Below are 19514 nucleotides of genomic sequence, written 5' to 3'. Positions count from 1 at the left end.
GGCGCAGTGGTTGAGAATCTGCCTGCCAATGCAGGGGACACGGGTTCGAGCCCTGGTCTGGGAAGATCCCACATGCCGCGGAGCAACTGGGCCCGTGAGCCACAATTACTGAGCCTGCGCGTCTGGAGCCTGTGCTCCGCAACAAGAGAGGCCGCAATAGTGAGAGGCCCGCGCACCGCGATGAAGAGTGGCCCCGCTTGCCCCAACTAGAGAAAGCCCTCGCACAGAAACGAAGACCCAACACAGCCATAAATAAAATAAATAAATAAAATTAAAAAAAAAAAAAAAAAAGACACCAGTCATATGGGATTAGGCCCCAGGCTAAGGACTCCCTTTTAGGGTAATCACCTCTTTAAAGGCCCTGTCTCCAAATACAGTCCCATTCTGAGGTACTGAGGGTTAGGACTTCAACACAGGAAGTTGGCCGTGGCGGGGGGGGGCACAATTCAGTCCATAGCAAGTATCAGCTCCCCACTACTTCTTCTTTTTTTTTTTTTTGGCCGCACCTCGCGACATATGGGATCTTAGTTCCCTGACCAGGGATCAAACCCGTGCCCCTTGCACTGGAAGCGCAGAGTCTTAACCACTGGACCGCCAGGGAAGTCCCGCCACCACCTCTTCTAACTGTGAAGAATAAACGCACAACAGCTGAGGATTTGTAATCAGCTTCAATACCCTTTCCCCATCGTGTTTGGGTCAATTTTCTTATCTGAGTAACTCTTTGTTGGATTGAATTGAATTCTTTGGTTGGTTACAAGGGTCACTGAAGAGGTATCTTCTCTCCTCAGAAGGCTTTCTTCTCTTCCTTTTGAAAAGGAGGGGGAAAATGTGTTATGGAGACGTCTAAGTGTTTTCTTTTAAAAAGCCTGAGAGTGAAGGACAATAATGATTGTGGAGCTTTAGAATCAAAAAAGTGTAGGAGCCCCAGGGAGGGTGGGGGGAGCACCACGTCCAGGGCAGGAGGCAGAGACACCCCAGCTTGGGAAAAGCACCCTTTTCTCACAGTGTTCTGAATATTCTGAATTATTGCATGTCTGTGACTCAGCTCTGTCTATAGGTGCCTTTCAATAGCTGCATTATTCATTCCTCTCAGCATTTACATTTTTTTTTCTTTTTTTCCTTCTAAAACAAGTGTTGCTTTTATCGTCTCAAAACTTGTGGTATGTAGGAAGCAACATCCCAGGCTCTTGGAATCCCTGTTATTGCAAATGATTTTCTTTGATTGATCAAACCCCAGTGTTCTAACATATAAATTGGTAACTGAAAAACATTACAAATTGCAGCTACCCAGGCTTTTTTCCCCATGAATTCATTTATCACACCTATATTATCTGGGGACAGCTGATGGAAATATAAAAGGCTCATAACTATTTTTCCCCTATTTGCTACTCCAAGATAATTCCTGATTGGAAATAAAGAGCTTGGACATTGTTGCAAGTCATTTCTAATAGCCAGCTAATAAAGGACAAAATAATCCCTCCTGGTCAAAAAAAAAGTGTTTCATGTAATAAACACTAGTTTTTATCCCAAAGAAAAAATGTGTACAAAACAGGACTAACTGGTACTTTGCAGAAGTGGGTCACATGGAAAAAAAAATCTGAGCATAAAACAGCTGTGTACCTTGATGGTATCAATATTATTTTAAAAACTAAAGAAGTTTCATAAGTGAATTTTGTTTCTACTTGACTGACCTTCTACATTACTTTCCTATTGCTGCCATAACAAATTACTACAAACTTAGTGAAACAACACAAATGTACTATCTGGAGGTCAGAAGTCTGAAATGGGACTCACGAGGCTAAAATCAGGGTGTGGGCAGGGCTGCATTCCTTTCTCGAGACTCTCAGGGAGAATCTGTTTTCTTCCTTTTTCCAGTCTGCTGAGGCTGCCCATATTCCTTGGCTCATGGGTCCCTTCCACCTTCAAAGCCAGCTCTGGCCAATGGCATCTTTCTCATGCTGCGTCACTCTGACACTGCGTCTGTGCTGCCTCCTGCACAGACTTTTAAGGACCCTTGTGATTATATTGTGCCCACCTGGATAATCCAGGATAATCTCCCCATTTCAAAGTCAGCTGATCAGCAGCCTCATTCCATGTGCAATCTTAGCTCCTCCTTGCCACGTAACATAACTTAGTCACAAATTCTAGGGATTAGATAATGGACATCTTTGGAGGCCTTTATTCTTCCTACTACACCCACTTCATGGGAAATAATGAAAATAAGGTGCATTTCAGGAGCCGTGTGTGGTTTTTTTTCTTTTTTTTTAAACAAGAAGTTTATTTAAACAGCAAGACACTTGACTTGAAGGGAAAACTATCTAGGATTCATTTCTTTTAGAGTAATTTATCCCTACTTAAAGACAGATTGCCCTACATGTAACAGCTACGTACAAAAAAGTTATAAAATTGTCCTTGGTTTTACAATGATAAATGAAAAACATTAAAATTCTCCAATCGAACAAGGTATGCAAGAATTTTTATGTTGTTCTTTTTTTGTTAAACAGTGAGAGCAAAATAACTTACTGGAATATAAAGATAAGAGCTGAATGAGCATGCCACTAATGGAGAAAAGGGGGTATCTTCACAGAACCACTATTTTTCCCCATTCCATCTCCATTTGATGTCGATCAAAATATACCGTTGGCCGTTTAGTTAAAAAAAAAAAAAAGCAATATGCTTGTGCACATACACCAGTTACTTTAGGTACAATAAAGGAATGGGGAAGGGGAAAATGAAAGAATAGAGAAACTATACTGTAGTAGTCAGGATGTGGTGGAACCAAATTGCGGTTTTCTAATTGAGAACGTCTTCTGGGTCCGGAGGAACAGAATTCTGGAGTAAAGTAGCAGGTTCCCTTTTTAGTAGACACCCCCTGTCTGCTGCTGGAACACATCAATTGTATCTTCATCCTCCATTTCCAACTGTGCAGGTGTGTCTGTTTCATTGATTGGCTGCCCATCAAATCGGAATCTGATCTGCCTCATTGACAAACCCTGTCGTTCACAATAGGCTTTCATTCGTTTACTAAGTGGTGTATGCCTCTTAATCTTCAACTGCACCACGGAGCCATCCTGCCTCACCACCTTCAAATTAATACGATCGTTGTTCTCAGTCTTGACTCCTTCCTTGGGCTTTTCGTCAGATGCTGGCGACAGGGATTGCAAACTCACTCAGGTTTGACACTTGAAGGGAGAGGCAGTTTGTTTGTTGAACAGGCATTCCAGAAGGCTCCTCTGCAGATAAAAACCACAGTGAGATATCACCTCACACCTGTCAGAATGGCTATTATCGAAAAGACAACAGTTAACGAATGTTGACAAAGATGTGGAGAAAAGGGACCCCTTGTGCGCTGTTGGTGGGAATGTAAATTAGTGCAGCCACTGTGGAAAACAGTATGGAGGTTCCTCAAAAAATTAAAAATAGAACTACTGTATGATCCAGCAATTCCTTCTCTGTGTATTTATCTGAAGGAAGTGAAGACACTAACTCAAAAAATATATGCACCCCCATGTTCATTGCAGCATTACTTACAATAGCCAAGACATGGAAACAACTTAAGTGTCCATGGATGGATGAATGGATAAAGAAAATATGGTATAGATATACAATGGAATATTATTCAGCCATAAAAAAGAATGAAACCTTGCCATTTGGGACAACATGGACGGACCTTGAGGGCATTATGCTAAGTGAAATAAGTCAAAGAAAGACAAATACTGTATAATCTCATCTACATGTAGAATCTAAAACAAAACAAAACAAAAACAAAAAACCAAGCTCATAGATATAGAGAACTGAGAACTGATTGATGGTTGACAGGGATGGGGAGTGGGAGGTATCAGTGCAATGGGTAAAGGGGGTCAAAAGGTTCAAACTTGCAGTTATAAAAAAGATAAGTCCTGGGGGTGTAATGTAGAGCATGATGACTATAGTTAATAGTACCGTATTGTATATTTGAAAATTGCTAAGAGAGTGGATTTTAAAGTTCTCATCATAAAGAAAAAAATGTTTTGTAACTATGAGTGCTGATGGATGTTTACTGGACTTGTTGCAATCATTCACAATATATATACAAATGTCAAATCATTATGTTGTATACTCTAAACAAGTATAATGTTATACGTCGATTATATCCCCCCCCCCAAAAAAAAAAATGATTATGCTGGTCTGAAAAAAAAGAGGTTCCTGCGTGGCTCTTACACGTTTCCTTTGTTAGGCCCTGTGTTTTGAATAGGTGTGTGTAAAGGGAGGCTCTGTTCAAATTAGATCTCTTGAAGAAAAATCTCTGAGAAAAATGTCTTCATCAAAAATTGCTACTATCCGAGCCCTGGTCTGGGAAGATCCCACATGCCGTGGAGCAACTGGGCCCGTGAGCCACAACTACTGAGCCTGCGCGTCTGGAGCCTGTGCTCCGCAACAAGAGAGGCCGCGATAGTGAGAGGCCTGCGCACCGCGATGAAGCGTGGCCCCCGCTTGCCACAACTAGAGAAAGCCCTCGCACAGAAACGAAGACCCAACACAGCCAAAAATAAATAAATAAATAAAAGAAACCATGTTCTCATGTGAAAAATTTGAAAAAAAAAAAAAAATTGCTACTATCTTAGGTTGGTCTTGCTCATTAAAATACACTTACTTGGGACATTGAAAAGAGAGAGAGGGGAGCTAAGGGTCACAGGTCATGTTCCGGGGGGCAGGAGCAGAGTTAGAGCTTAGCCTGCAGGGAGAGCCCTCGGCATCGACAGCGTGTGGGGAAGAGACAGGCTGGACGGGATGGAGGGAGAGGTCTCCCTGCCATGCGGTCTCAACGAAGGCCTCAGCCCACCCCGTGGGGAGCTCAGAGCGGGGCTGGCCCTTCAGGACAAAGTGGGGTGGGATTGGGGGTTCACTGGATGCCAGCCGCCCTGAGAAAGGGGTGTATCTTGTGGAGGCAACTTTCTGGAGTGAAACCAGTTTCCAAAGAAGGTGCATAGCTGCGAGCTGTCAGTGGACAACCTTCCCAGCAACTGGAGGAGAGAATTCTCCCGTGCTGAAGGGGAATTCAGAGTCTACATGAGCTTCTGCTCTCCTGGGCAAGCCACTAACCTCTCAGTGAAGGGGACCACCACCTGTCTGGCCCGGAAAGACCCCCGAGGCCTGTCTGTCCTTCTGCACCTGCTCCATCTCTGCCCTGGGCTTCTGTGATCTTACCTCTCAAATAAGGGACTTCTTTTGATGTTGAAAAGTGACAACCCTCTCACTGAATCAAGCTCACTCAATCAAATAAATCTGGTTTAGTTTGGCACTCAGTGTTTTAAAATTTTAAGACTTTGTTGCCAATATGCAAAAAATTGAGAGACTTCCCCAAAATTCAGGTTTCTGGATTTTTTTTTTAGAAAGCAGATCTGGCCACACTCAGCCTAAACCCCTTCAAGGCCACAGTCGTCGGACATGTCACAAGCCCACCAATGTGTCAAGATCCTCACCAGGCCTCCAGCCCCTGGGATCACATGCTAGATTTTGAAAAATATTCAGTTATTTAAACATGGCTTCTAAGTTAATGCTCTTTTGTTTTTAACGTCAACAAATCAGCTAACCTTTTATGAAGCCCCAAATGAACAAATCTCTCAATTACACATACTTTGCTAAGTAGTGCGTATGAATTTATTTATTTATTTATTTATTTATTTATTTTTGGCTGCGTTGGGTCTTTGTTGCTGAGCACGGTTTTTCTCTAGTTGTGGCGAGCAGGGGCTACTCTTCGTTGCGGTGCGCGGGCTTCTCATTGCAGTGGCTTCTGTTGTTGCAGAGCACGGGCTCTAGGTGCGTGGGTTTCAGTAGTTGTGGCAGGCGGGCTCAGTAATTGTGGCGCACGGGCTTAGTTGCTCTGCGGCATGCGGGATCTTCCCGGAGCAGGGCTCGAACCCATGTTCCTTGCATTGGCAGGCGGTTTCTTAACCACTGTGCCACCAGGGAAGTCCAGGGATTATGAATTTGAAAGTGAGGAGGAAAGAAATCAAGCCCAACGAAGCATACTCCGTCCAGAACAATCTCCCAGCAAATGGTATCAGTGGATATGAGTAACACTTTGATTCTTAAAGAAACCAATGTCAGTGACATTTGTGACATGTTATGGAGTAATTGCATGTTTGTTAAGGATCAAAACCCTTAGTATGAAGCAAGAGTAAGAAATGACATTAAAAATTATTCTTTTGCTAGAGAGCACTCTATCTGCAAAGCCAAGCTACTCAAGGTAAGTGGCAAGTAGGAGTTTTGACGTGTTCCCTGGTGATTTGTGTTGACATGTGACTTATTCTAAATCTTAGAGTCATTTTGACTCAGCACATGAGCCACCATTGGTGCAAAGCCTTCAGTATTACTTGTCTCCACTGTGAGGAGGCCTACCATGAAAACGGTATCGCTAGTAGATGGGAGGGATTGTGAAGATGCTCTTGGTGGCTTTCACTCTTTCCTCCTTGTTAATGGAACACAGATTTTGCTCAGGTGGAATGCATCCAACCCTGGCACATCCCTAGGGGATGGATCCCGATTGAGCTAAACATGGCAAGGATATCACATTCCATTTTGATGGACGTTTACATTTCCAGCTTCTCTTGCAGCTATACTGGCCAAGTGTCCTAGTCTCTTTACTGACACTTTAGGAAACCTGCTGGGGTGCTTCTGAAAAAGATAATTTGTTTCCTGGTAAAAAGGGACAAATGTAAAAAGAGGGCTTGCTCATGGCTCTCTTCCCCTTTCTTCCGGAGCTGTGGCAGCCATCTTATAACCATGAGGTGACAACCATTACACGAATGAAAAACCAACCAGGGTGAAATGAAAAATAGAGTCTGAATACTGGATGACACGGATGATCACCTGAGCCATCCCTGTAAATGCCTACTTCCAGCCTTTTTGCTGAGACAGAGGTATATTATCTAGTTCCTTAAGTTTATATTTTTATACATTTTAAATTATTTATTTAGATTTTCTATTATGAGCAGCTAAGAATATTCCTAACTGATGAAGAATTTTGCAGAGCAAAATGCATTTAATGTCACAAAAGGTAAGATAATGCCCTATAACTTAGAAAAACACTTTGCCTGTGTTAACAATGAACTTTGTTCTATTATGGGCACCTTTTCAACCCAAATCCTATTGTGCACATACTTCTTGGTTTCTCTGAAGTGTATCAGAGTCTCAGGACTTAATGCTTACCTATGTACCACGTTGAGGACTTCCTTCCATTCATTTTTAACTTAACGATTGGACAGGGCACTATTCTGGAATTTCTTATAACATGGTAGAGCAGAGAGCACAGTCCCTGATGCCAGAACACAGACCAAGCCTTCATCATTTGTTGTTTCTCATAATCCACGTCTCCCTTTTATTCCCTGTCTTTCCATCCTTTCTTCACCTCCCCCTTAACTCCATCATCAGTTTCTAACACCCCCGAACCTGCTTCCCTGAAGGTCACCAAGGCCCTTCTAGTCAAATCCCAGGGTCTTTTTTAAAATTTACCTCTATTTTTTTTTAATTTATTTATTTATTTTCGGCTGCGTTGGGTCTTTGTTGCTGCGCGTGGGCTTTCTCTAGTTGCGGCGAGCGGGGGCTACTCTTCGCTGCGGTTCGCGAGCTTCTCATTGCAGTGGCTTCTCTTGTTGTGGAGCACGAGCTCTAGGTGTGTGGGCTCCAGTAGTTGTGGCATGTGGGCTCAGTAGTTGTGGCTGGTGGGCTCTAGAGCGCAGGCTCAGTAGTTGTGGTGCACAGGCTTAGCTGCTCCGCAGCATGTGGGATCTTCCCGGACCAGGGCTCGAACCCGTGTCCCCTGCATTGGCAGGCGGACTCCCAACCACTGAGCCACCAGGGAAATCCCCCAGTGTCTTAATTCCTCTCCACTCCAGGGTCTAGTTCAGTGCTCACCGTGGGGTCCACTGAAACCCAGCCTCTTGCCTGGCTCCTTCCCCAGAGCCTCGTGGCCTCAGAGAGCTAGTCAATGCTCAGGGCTTTGGGCATCCCCTCTTCATTAGAAGTGACCAAAAAGCAGCGGACAGGCACCCGAGTCACCTCTCCCTGGCTGGGTGGCCTTGTGTGAGTCATTTAAATTCTCTCAGCTTTAACCGATTAGCCTGTGAAACAGCTGCTCCACGTATCCATAAGAGGCATGTTTTGGGGCGCCTGCTCAGCCCACACCCACTCTTCTGAGACCCGCTCCCACCCATGGCCTGGTCAACCATGTGTGTGCTACATGACCCCCGATGAACAGATTACTGGACTAGTGGGGGATGCCCAAAGACAGCTGATACATTGGCTGCTCAGTGACCAAATGTGTTCTTTGTTTCTCAAAAACCCAAGCAAAGAGCCCCAGAGAATGGTGGGCATGGGAACTAAAAGGTGCTGACGCCAGGCCGCCACCTCTCCCAGAGAGCACAGTGAAGACCAATCAGATACAGGCAGCTGCTGAGGGAAGCAGGAGCACCGAGCAGACAGACAGACACGAGGACGGGAGGCCGTCTCTCCCCGGAGCACCCGCACGACTGGTCTCATCTTAGAGCTCCAGGGCTTCCAGAGTCCCCTGGGTTCAGCTAGCTGTTCTTTGGTTCCAGGAGATGCCCTCGACTCCTTTGAGCTCACCGCCCTTTCATCTGTACTAACTCCTGTGTCTCTCTGATCCTTTCAACTAAAAAGCCTTGACCAGCACAGAGTCTCACAGAAGCGTGATGAAGATAGGTAGCTAGGATACCTGTCTTCAAATCAACAGAAGATCTGTCTCCCTTGTGAAACCTCTTCAGTGTTCTATCGGCTCCCAAAAGAACCCATAAAGTACTTTCTGAGTGGTCATTATGGGTTCAGCCTTGAGGGGCCTGGTTGGGCTTAGGAAAGTGGAGAAAAGGTGGGGATTAGAGCCACACAAAGGCCCTGAGGCAGATGTAAGCAAAGTGTGGAGGAGGGGAGGAGTCATGGGACAGACCGAGAAGGGAGCATCACCTGAGTTGTCATCTTGGACACACACTCCCTCTTCTAGTACTAGGAACCCTCTTTTTTTTTTTTTTTGTTTTAACAAATTTATTTTATTTATTTATTTTTGGCCGCATTGGGTCTTCATTGCTGTGCGCAGGCTTTCTCTAATTGCGTTGAGCAGGGGCTACTCTTTGTTGCGGTGCGTGGGCTTCTCATTGAGGTGGGTTCTAGGTGCACGGGCTCAGTAGTTGCGGCGCACAGGCTTAGTTGCTCCGTGGCATGTGGGATCTTCCCGGACCAGGGCTTGAACCCATGTCCCCTGCATTGGCAGGAGGATTCTTAACCACTGAGCCACCAGGGAAGCCCTGGAACCCTCTTTTTTAAGAGAACCCACCCTACCTTATTGGGCAAGAGTTCATTCTTCCTTCCAGCACCACCACCACCAGCAGGTGGGTGGGCATGTGACCCTCATGGGCCAATCCCAGCACACTACATTCTCCAGGTCACTGTGATTGGCTGAGGGGTGGGCTCATCAGCTATGACTCATAACCTGGTTGGGCCAATCAGAACCTCCCCTCCGGTTTTGCTACAGAACCCTTGGGGGAATGACATTTTCTCTACATCATAAGCCATGAAGAGTGTAAACTGAGGGGGCAATCTTGGCCTCTATGTGGAGAGATCTGGACAGAGAATGTCCCAAAGGAAAGTAGGGATCACAGAGAAGGAGGGGGCAAGGAGTCCAGATGACATCATTTGGACTCCTGAATCCAGCTATAGCTGAAGCCATTCCCAACCCTTATACTGCTCAGTTATAAGGAACCAATATATCTCCTTTTCTTTCCTTACAGTGGTTTGATTAAATTTATATTACTTGCCAAAACAACAACAACAAAAACAAACAAACAAAAAAACACCTTGACAACAATGGAAGTTAAGGGAGAGAGGTGGAAATAGGGTTGGACAGGAAGGGTGGTCTTTGATGACTCTGAAAGCCTGCAGGGAAGTTTGCCTTGTTATGGTAAGTGGGTCCTTCCTGGTTGTCAGTGAGAGATGCTGTAACCTCTCTTCAGTTCTGATGCTTCCCTTGATGTGCTGAGGGGCACTGCACTGATCCTTTCCTTTAACTGTAAGAAGGTGCTAACAACATTTCACTTCAAATCATTAATGTAGTATGTTTAGACAAAAGAGACTATTAGTCTCGGAAAGGACTGCTTTAAAGACCATCAAAATGTGTTCACTTTCCGCTTTCTTCTGTGTTCTGTGCTCCTCTCCCTGAATTCCCAGATACAAACTAGAGAATGCAGCAGGGCCTGGAGCAGAGCAGTAACATCCGGTATTATTTTGACAGCACAATGCAGGGCTGACCACCCTCCAGAGTGTGCACTTTGCTACAGGACGTGGCACATCCCATCACAAGTGCAAAGAGAGCTAAGGAAACATTAGAGAGCTTTATTCCAGGGGTTTTTAAATTTGGGCTGGAGAAAAGATCATATGTCCACGGGTAGAAGACAGAGGGTAAAGGGAAGGCATAAGGAGTAGGATGGAAGATGCAGAAAGTAGGGAAGCAGGAGGAGATACGGGAGGAGGAAGCCAGCATAGGTGGAAAGAGGAAGCTAAGAAGAGTACAGAGAGAAAGGAGAGGAAAGACTAGGAAATGTTTAGGCCAAGACCCAGCTCCTCCTCTGCGTCCTCCGTAGGCAGGGACAGCTACATCATTTGTAGGGCCCAGTGCAAAACCCAGGTGCGGAGCTGTAAGCAGATAGGGTAGGGGGTCCCCAGAGAAAGAGAACCAGGCATGGCTTTCTGGACAGAAGAGAGGCTATTTTGTGATGTAAGTCTGGCCACAGTGCTTGCCCTTGAACAGGTCTCAGTAATCAAGGATCTTAAGAGAAGTGAGGGAATGCAGGAATGAAGGAAGAGCTGTCAAGAAACAACAGTTCAGCAATAAAACAGAGTCCTAGTTCCTCCTCAAGAGAGGTAAGTATAACAATCTGATACACATCTTTGAGATCTGCAGGAACTAAGGTCCCCACCCAGGTGGAGGAAGGAATGATGATGTTGACCCTCGTGACTTCTATCAACTAAAGCTTGGACTCTGTCGACCTTTGCCCCAATTCTATGCTGAATTCTCCTCTGCTCAAGCCCATTCATGAATGTGCATGTACCCTTAGCTTAAAACTTCCCCAGTTTTGCTATTTGGGGAGACACTGATCCCCAGTGTTCTCCTTACTTGCTGCAAGTAATAATAAATCCTTCCTTCTCCCGATCTTTGACTTGGTTGTGTCTATTGGCTCAACACCCACCAAGAGGTGAACCCAGTTTTTGGGTAACAGAGCCCCTTGTTCAGAACTTACTAAGAATTTCAAGATGGTGACGGCAGAGCATTAAAGGAATCTTGGGCCCCGTGACTGCACTTGTCATGAAGCTGGCACTGTCTGTGGGGCAAGATGAACTAGATGAGGATTTTCACATGGTGTTCTGTAAGCCTCAGATGTTCCAGGAACAAGAGGTTCCTTCATCTCCTAACTGGGAAGCAGAGCACAAGCCCCATTCTTAAAGATCTCCCCCCGCCACACACACGCACATGAACACCTCCAAGAAGCCCTGGGGAAAAGAAACTTCTGTGACTTCACTTAAACCAGTGTTTCTCAACTGACCCGTGGCGAGACCACGGAAAAACTGTCCCCCTAATACTCCGTGTTAACATCCCACAGAACCCATTTTGCAAAATGCTTGAAGATCTTGAGGTTCCTCGAGATCACCCATAGCAGCCCTTCCCACCGTGAGATCCGAGGCTCAAGAACCCGCTCTGCTTGGCCTTGGGGTGACAGCAACTTCCTTGCACCAGATTGGATGGTGGGGGGAGGGGTGAAGGAAGGGGGTGGAAGTAGCCCCCAGAGTTTACTGTGGCTGCAAAACCTGTGGGAGGTTCTCCAAGATGAGACATCGACTCCCCTGAACTCCCCTCCACACAAGCACAAAAAAGCCTTTGTTTTATTCTAAATGTATTCAAAATGTTCCCTCTACTTTAATGCCTAACCTCCCCAGAAATTTTTCAAAGGGAACTTTGATACCACATGTAGGACAGGGACTCCTTGGCTATGGTAAATAAATACAAAGTTTGTAGAAGACTTGCAATCACAGATCATTTTATCCAAAGTGTATCATTGTATTTAGGGAGACGTTATGCCCAGAACTCCCTGTATTCCAGTTCCTGTGATCAGGAGCCCAGGAATTCCTCAAATTTAAACCATTATCCTTGACAAAGATTAGTTAAATTTCAACGTTGTTGAGAAGAACAAGGTTTAATGCAGAAAATAAACCAGGTGTTCGGTTTTTTTGTTGTTTGTTTGTTGTTATTGCTGTTGTTGTTTGTTTCTCCATACACAGTAAAGACTGAGGGTTTTGAGCAGAAGCTCAAGGCCGGATCTCATCTGTTCCTCACTCCCTTTGTTGCAGTAGACAAGTCACTAAATCCTCTTCTCTGTGCCTTTGTTTTGTCATCTGTAAAATGGGAATAATAGTGGTAGTAAAGATTCTTCTAGCAGTACGATAACACGTGAGAAAGCCCTCTAAAATCTAATTGCAGCAGGCTTTGCCAAAGCACCTGTCACTTTCCAATTACAAATGTAAAGAGCCAAATCTCCACAGTGAGGCATGGACAGATGATTTTTAAACCAGAAGAAGAAAAAAAAGGGTTATCAAAATACTTAGCAAGAATTCCCCCCTCAGTGGTCATTTTGCTTGGAGGTTCAAACTATAACCAAATGCTATGAAATATGCTTACTTTGGAGATTCTTAAGCTCCCTTTACATGAATCCTTCTGAAATATACCAACTGGTTCTTAGCGAGGAATCAGTTCAGCGGGGACTCTAGGAGGGCGCTGGTGCTGCCTGCCGGCTTGGAGTGGTATGACAAGTGTGCTCTACAGAGACAAAGGGAGGTAGTCTGGAGGCCCTAAATGGGGAATCTGAGAAACCTGGGCTGGAGCAAAATATTCTGACCTGGAGCCTCGCTGTTCAAATTGTGGTCGTCTGGCCAGCAGCAACGGCATCACTGGGAGCTTGATGGAAATGTAAAATCAGACTGCATTTTAATAAGATCCTCCACCACACACATAGAAAACAAACTTATGGTTACCAAAGGGGAAGGGGGGAGGGGTAAATTAGGAATTCGGGATTAACATATACACACTACTATATGTAAAATAGATAACCAACAAGGACCTACTGTATAGCACAGGGAACTATACTCAATATTTTGTAATAACCTATAAGGGAAAAGAATCTGAAAAAAATAGATATATATGTATGTATAACTGAATTACTTTGCTGTACACCTGAAACTAACACAATGTTGTAAATCAACTATACTTCAATTTAAAAAAAAAAAAAAGGGGGCTTCCCTGGTGGCACAGTGGTTAAGAATCCGCCTGCCAATGCAGGAGACACTGGTTCGAGCCCTGGTCCGGGAAGATCCCACATGCCGCGGAGCAACTAAGCCCGTGTGCCACTACTGAGCCTGCGCTCTAGAGCCTGCGAGCCACAACTACTGAAGCCTGCATGCCTAGAGCCCGTGCTCCGCAACGAGAGAAGCCACCGCAATAAGAAGCCCGCGCAAGGAAGAGCAGCCCCCGCTCGCCACAACTAGAGAAAGCCTGTGCACAGCAACAAAGACCCAACGCAGCCAAAAATAAATAAATAAAATAAATAAATTTATCAAAAAAAAAAAAAAGAAAGAAATGAAGGATGTATCCACCCCTCAACAAATAAAATATTACATTAAAAAGAAAAAGATCTGGACTTCCCTGGTGGTCCAGTGGCTAATACTCTACTCTCCCAATGCAGGGAGGCCCGGGTTCGATCCCTGGTCAGGGAAGTAGATCCCGCATGGATACCGCAACTAAGAGTCCACAAGCTGCAACTAAAAAAGATGCCGCATGCCGCAACTAAAGACCCCGTGTGCCGCAACTAAGACCTGGCGAGGAAAGAAGAAAGAAAGAAAGAAAAAGAAAGAGAAAGAAAGAAAGAAGGAAGGAAGGAAGGAAGGAAGAAAGAAAAGAAAAATCTTCCAAGCAATTTATATGTGCACTGGAGTTCAAGAAACATGTTCTGGAGGATTTAATCTAGTGACTAAAGGTCAAAGGGGAATTCTAAAAGTAGGAAGCTACTTTAAATAATTAAAAAAAAAAACCCAGGTAGGGATAGCAACTCACAGAAAGCTTAGCACTTCTGCTCTATTTAGTTCAAGTCCTTTGTCACACCAACCAGTAAACTGAGTGCTTTGCCCCACAACTCTGCTTTTCTTAATTTCATTTTCATCATATTTCCTACTTATTCTTTTGAAGGCTTTTTTTTTCCTTCCACAGAATTATTTCTACAATTTTATAATAAAATTACTCAGGAAAACAGGATTCTTCCCCATTACGGAAAATTTGTTTTACTATCTTATTTTCTGAATTACTGTCTTAGAGTTCCTTGGTTGCAAGCAACAGAAATGAATTCTGGGAAATATAAGCAAAAAACAAAATGTATTGGGTGGATATGGTGGTAGCTTATAGAATCAAAGAAAAAGCTGAGCAATGAGGTCTTAGAAAGGACAGGAAGCTGGCGCTTCCAGGGCCACACCTTTGGGACACACCCATGCCAAGTGTTTTCAGCCCTGCCTGTGTTGCTGATCAATATGCAAATACTCAGGACATAGAATCTGTTTGGCCTCGCTTGGTTCATGCCTGGCCCTTGGAGAAGGAAGGGCAGGGCATCTCAGTTTCAAGACTCATTGAAAGTGTATCTAATGAGGAAGGCTGGGTTCAACGGCTGTTACAGTCAACATCCACCCTGACTGGTCGAGCATGATGGTACCCACGTCACTCCAGTTTTTATATATTTTGACCATCACCCCTGGAGAGAGTGGGTCCCCAAGGAAAAGTGAGGTGTTTTAGCTGAAAAAGAAGGAAAGGATAATGGGCAGGCAAAATCAATAGATATTCTCTATACACATCTCTATTGTGAAATAAACATGCACCCACCAAGGTACTGATTGAAGAAGATATTGATAACGTATTTACTCTAAAACCCATGTATCTGTATCTATTATTCCAAGAGGTATCCAAGAGGTTAAAGTGCGGGGGGGGGGGTATTTTTAACCCTTTATGCACACAATTGGAGCATTCAGTGAAATCTTGACGATCTTTGGCTTTTCAAGGCAAATCTACCTTCTACAACATCATCAGATTAAAACAGAAATTAAGCAGTGGAAAGGGCTCCTACCTGCCAAGAATTCTGGCATGCATCACCCCTCTAACATTCTAATGTATTCACGGGAAATGTTATACAAAAGGTGGGGGTCTTTTTTTCTTTTTAAAGAAGAGAGAATAAAAATGATTGTGTAGCTATGAAAAATACACTCTGTTACCAGAGCCCCATCACAGTTCTTTCAGAAAACATCTTGGGGGAATAAATAGCTGCAGTCTCATAGCAACATTCAGTTCGACAATGCTCAGAGCTGAAAGACGTTCTTGGGTTAGAAATTTGCCTACAAAAGGATGTCATCCAGAGTTACTCACCTTTAATTGTGGACAACAGAGTCAGTCCACAGCCAGGGGAAATGGGTCTCAAATCAGGTAGTCCTTCTGCTTCCTTGGAATTTTGCAAGAACTGACCGATGTCCTCATAAAGCTAAATGAATGAACCTGTATGTCATAGAGAGGACTCCGTGACATACCCAGTAACCTGACAAAGGCTTCTTAGCTGGAAGAAAACGTCTTCTTTTACGTTCTATGCAGTGGTCACACTTTACAAATAGCTTAGAATAATAATAATAATAATAGCAGAAAGGAAAAAATGATGGAACCCCCTCCCCATAGATGTAGCTCTACAAGCAGTGCTGTTACATTCATTAAGTCTATCTGAAGTCTTATTTCTCTTCTTTAAAATTGTTCCATGAGGTTAAATAATCTATTTTTGTACTGTTGGAGGGATCTGGCATCCATGGCCCAAGTAATTAGTAAATGCACATTTCTTTGATCCTCTTGTTTCATTTTTAAAATCCAAGTGGTTTTTGCATTCTATGCCACCATCTATCTTTGTATATTTTAATAAGAAACTAATGTTTTCCAAACTAGTGAATATAACAAAAAGGAAACAGACTCACAGATATGGAGAACAAACTAGTGGTTACCAGTGGGGAGAGGGAAGGGGGAGGGGCAAGATAGGGGTAGGGGATTGAGAGATACAAACTACTATGTATAAAATAGATAAGCAACAAAGATATACAGTACAATACAGGGCATACAGCCAATATTTTATAATAACTATAAATGGAACATAACCTTTAAAACTAGTGAATTACTATGTTGTACACCTAAAACTTCCATAATATTGTCATACATCAACTATAACTCATTAAAAATAAATAATAAAAATTATGATAGCATATGATATTACTTGTATGTGGAATCTAAAAATGATACAAATGAACTTATTTACAAAACAAAAATAGACTCACAGACATAGAAAACAGACTTCTGGTTACCAAAGGTAAACCAACTATACTTCAATAAAATTTTTAATTTAAACAGTAAAAATAAATGAATAAATAGTAAAAAAATTAAAAAATTTTAAGTACCAAAAAAAAAAAAAAAGAAAGAAACTAATGTTTTCTGGAAAACTCTGGCGGCACATTGGCCCTCCAGGAAGTGGGGGCAGGCATAGGCCATGGTCACCTGGCTGAGATGGTCCAGTTTGGAGCAAAGGGACTAGGTTTCCAGCCCTGGCGCCATCGTCCAGAAACAAGACCAAGACCAGGCCAGGAACTTAATTTTGCTGCACCTCAGTTTCCCCATTTGGGCAGTTAGGTGGTTTGTGTACACTCTCTAATGCAGCTGAAAAGCCTACCGTTCTGGTCATCTTCACTGTGGACTCCAAGGGTAGAACAGGGAATACAAAAAAGTGGCCAGAAAGCCACTCAGGAACATACCTTTGAAACTTTCTTTTACAACCCCCATCTCTGGTCCACAGCCTTTGAGAAGCAGGTCCAAGGAACTGAGGTATTGAACTGGAAGCCACAAGTGTAAGAAAAAAAAGGATCCCAGAGTCTATCCTTTAAATACCAAATCCTTGATTGGGCCGCTGTCCATCATCTGTTCTCTCTTTATCTGGAGCAAGCAGCCGTGGTCGGCACCGAGGCATCATCCACAGCGCTTGTCCTCCTCTGACGGGCATTGTCATCACTGAATGCTGAGATGGAGGCTTATCGGGAGCTTGGAGGGATAAATGCGATCTTGGGCGACTGAATTAAGATTGGAAAATATCTTGACAGGCTGGAATAATGGATAAAATCTAACGTTTGAAATGTAATCAGGATAAATGGAAAATCTGGCTCACGGGTTCAGAATACCAAGTGCACAGAAATCGCTGATCTTGTGAAAAAAAGGCCTAGAATGTTCAGTTCACTACATATCTCAGTCTGTGCCAGCAGGCTCAACAAGATGACTCGACACCACCATCACCACCTCCCCAACCGAAGCAAACATGGCGTGGAATTTGCTGAATAAAACTAACCCAAGCAAGAGAAGGAAAATGTGCACTATCCTCCCATCAGGTCATGTCTGTGTCATTAGGAGTGATAGGAAGGAAAACAGACAAGCCCCAGAGAGAAAGACAGACTCCAGCCTGATGAGACGTGGCCTTGCAGGGCAGGAAGACCAGGAAAGAATCCAGAATTTAACCAGGGCTTAAAAAGATGAGAAACGTTAATGCAAATCCCAACCACCCAAAGCAGGTGATAAAATAAAAAGAGGTTGAGAAAGAATCACATAAGAATGTAAAAGAGTTGATGGAATGAAAATGCCAGATGGCAAGACAATAAGATACCTGGAGATAAAAGGAAAAGCAACCAAACAGAAAAGGAAGTTCTATAAAGCAGGAATGGAGGCTGTGAGTCAAATTGGGGTGGGGTGAGAATTGGGGAGGGGAGTGCTCGAGACCCAGAAGACGGATGTAATCCAGTTACACCAAGGGCATGGGCTCGAGGGCCCCTTGTTTTGATGACCATAAAAAGGGTTCAGTGAATTCTTCCGAAGTTTGAAATTTGCTCAGAATGCATGCAGCCCAGATCCCTGTCTCAGCAAAGCCTCTGTCTGATGTGCAATATTATTGTCCTTAAGCAGGTAGCCCAATTTTTCCGGGATGATAAAACTACTCCTTTCTGCCTAAGTTTTTAAAAAAAATCACTCACTATTTACTAAAGTATAACCTACTTGCAAGACACATGCACATATCTAAATGTAGGGCTTGAAGAATTTTCACAAACTGAGCACAGAACCTTCATCAAGAAACGGACCAGAAGCAGAACAGAAGCCCCGTAACATTCCATTCTCATTACTACCTCTCCCCCAGGGCAACCTCTGTCCTAACTTCTGATGATAGATTTGTTTTGTACCTGATATTAATGGAATCATGCAGTAAATTCTCTCATGAGAGTCATCCGTACTGTATGTGGTTGTAGATCATTCACCTCATTGCTGGGTAGTATTCCACTGGGTGAACACAGCACACATTACACATCCAGTGTTGATGGACATTTGTGGAGTTTCCAGTTGAGGGCTGTTATGAATAATACTGCACTGAACTTCCGGTTCATGGCTTTTGGCGGGCATATGCATGCATTACTGCTATGTCATAACAAGGTGTAGAATTACTGGGTCACATACACACCCTATAACAATATGATATCACTTATATGTGGAATCTAAAATATGACACAGATGAACTTATCTATGAAACAAAAACAGACTCACAGAGAGAGAACAGACTTGTGGTTACCAAGGGGGAGGGGAGGTGGGGAGGGATGGATTGGGAGTTTGGGATTAGCAGATTCAAACTATATATTATATACAGAATGGATAAACAACAAGGTCCTACTGTATAGCACAGGGAACTATATTCCATACCCTGTGATAAACCAGAATAGAAAGAATATGAAAAATAATGTATATATATGTATAACTGAATCACTTTGCTGTACAGCAGAAATTAACACAACATTGTAAATCAACTATACTTCAATAAAATAAATTTTTAAGAATTTTTTTAAAAATTAAAAAGGATATCTGAAAACTTCCACTGTCACTCTGGAGAACTGTGTGCAGATCTGGGCAGGATATTTATGAAATAGGCATTCTGAGAAGTTCATCTGAAGAGGATGCTGCTGGTGACACCCTTAGTGAGACTGTAATAACCATGTCCCGTGAGAGCCACTGAGGAAGTGGCATGTGGAGATGGAGAAGACACACCCAGGGGGAAGCTGACTTCAGATGTGAGAAGGGCTATAATGTTAGAAGAGCTTCTGGTTGAACCGGGAAGATTGAGCATATGCATTTATCTTTCTTTTTCTCAAAGACCCAATTAAAATGAAAGTGGGGGGGATTGATTAAGTTGATAACCAATTGGTCTCTTTTTTAAAAAAATAAATTTATTTAATTTTCTATTTTTGGCTGCATTGGGTCTTCGTTGCTGTGTGCAGGCTTTCTCTAGTTGTGGCGAGCGGGGGCTACTCTTCGTTGAGGTGCGCGGGCTTCT

At 43.5% G+C, this 19514-nt stretch overlaps 1 protein-coding gene across 1 annotated transcript; it reads right to left on the bottom strand.

Annotated features, from left to right (window-relative positions):
* Nucleotides 1–2314: 2314 nt before the first annotated feature.
* On the bottom strand, nt 2315–17156 carry LOC133092915 (small ubiquitin-related modifier 2-like). Its single transcript, XM_061192693.1, has 2 exons — nt 17045–17156; nt 2315–3145 (listed from the first exon to the last, which is right to left on the bottom strand). Exons 1-2 carry the CDS (start codon nt 17154–17156, stop codon nt 2859–2861), a joined length of 399 nt encoding a protein of 132 aa, XP_061048676.1. The 3' UTR covers nt 2315–2858.
* Nucleotides 17157–19514: the final 2358 nt, after the last annotated feature.

The sequence above is a fragment of the Eubalaena glacialis genome, chromosome 6, assembly GCF_028564815.1.
Source record: "Eubalaena glacialis isolate mEubGla1 chromosome 6, mEubGla1.1.hap2.+ XY, whole genome shotgun sequence".
In the NCBI taxonomy this organism is placed as follows: domain Eukaryota; kingdom Metazoa; phylum Chordata; class Mammalia; order Artiodactyla; family Balaenidae; genus Eubalaena; species Eubalaena glacialis.
Note: the sequence above shows the minus strand (reverse complement) of the source record. Positions and strands in the feature narration are given on the sequence as shown.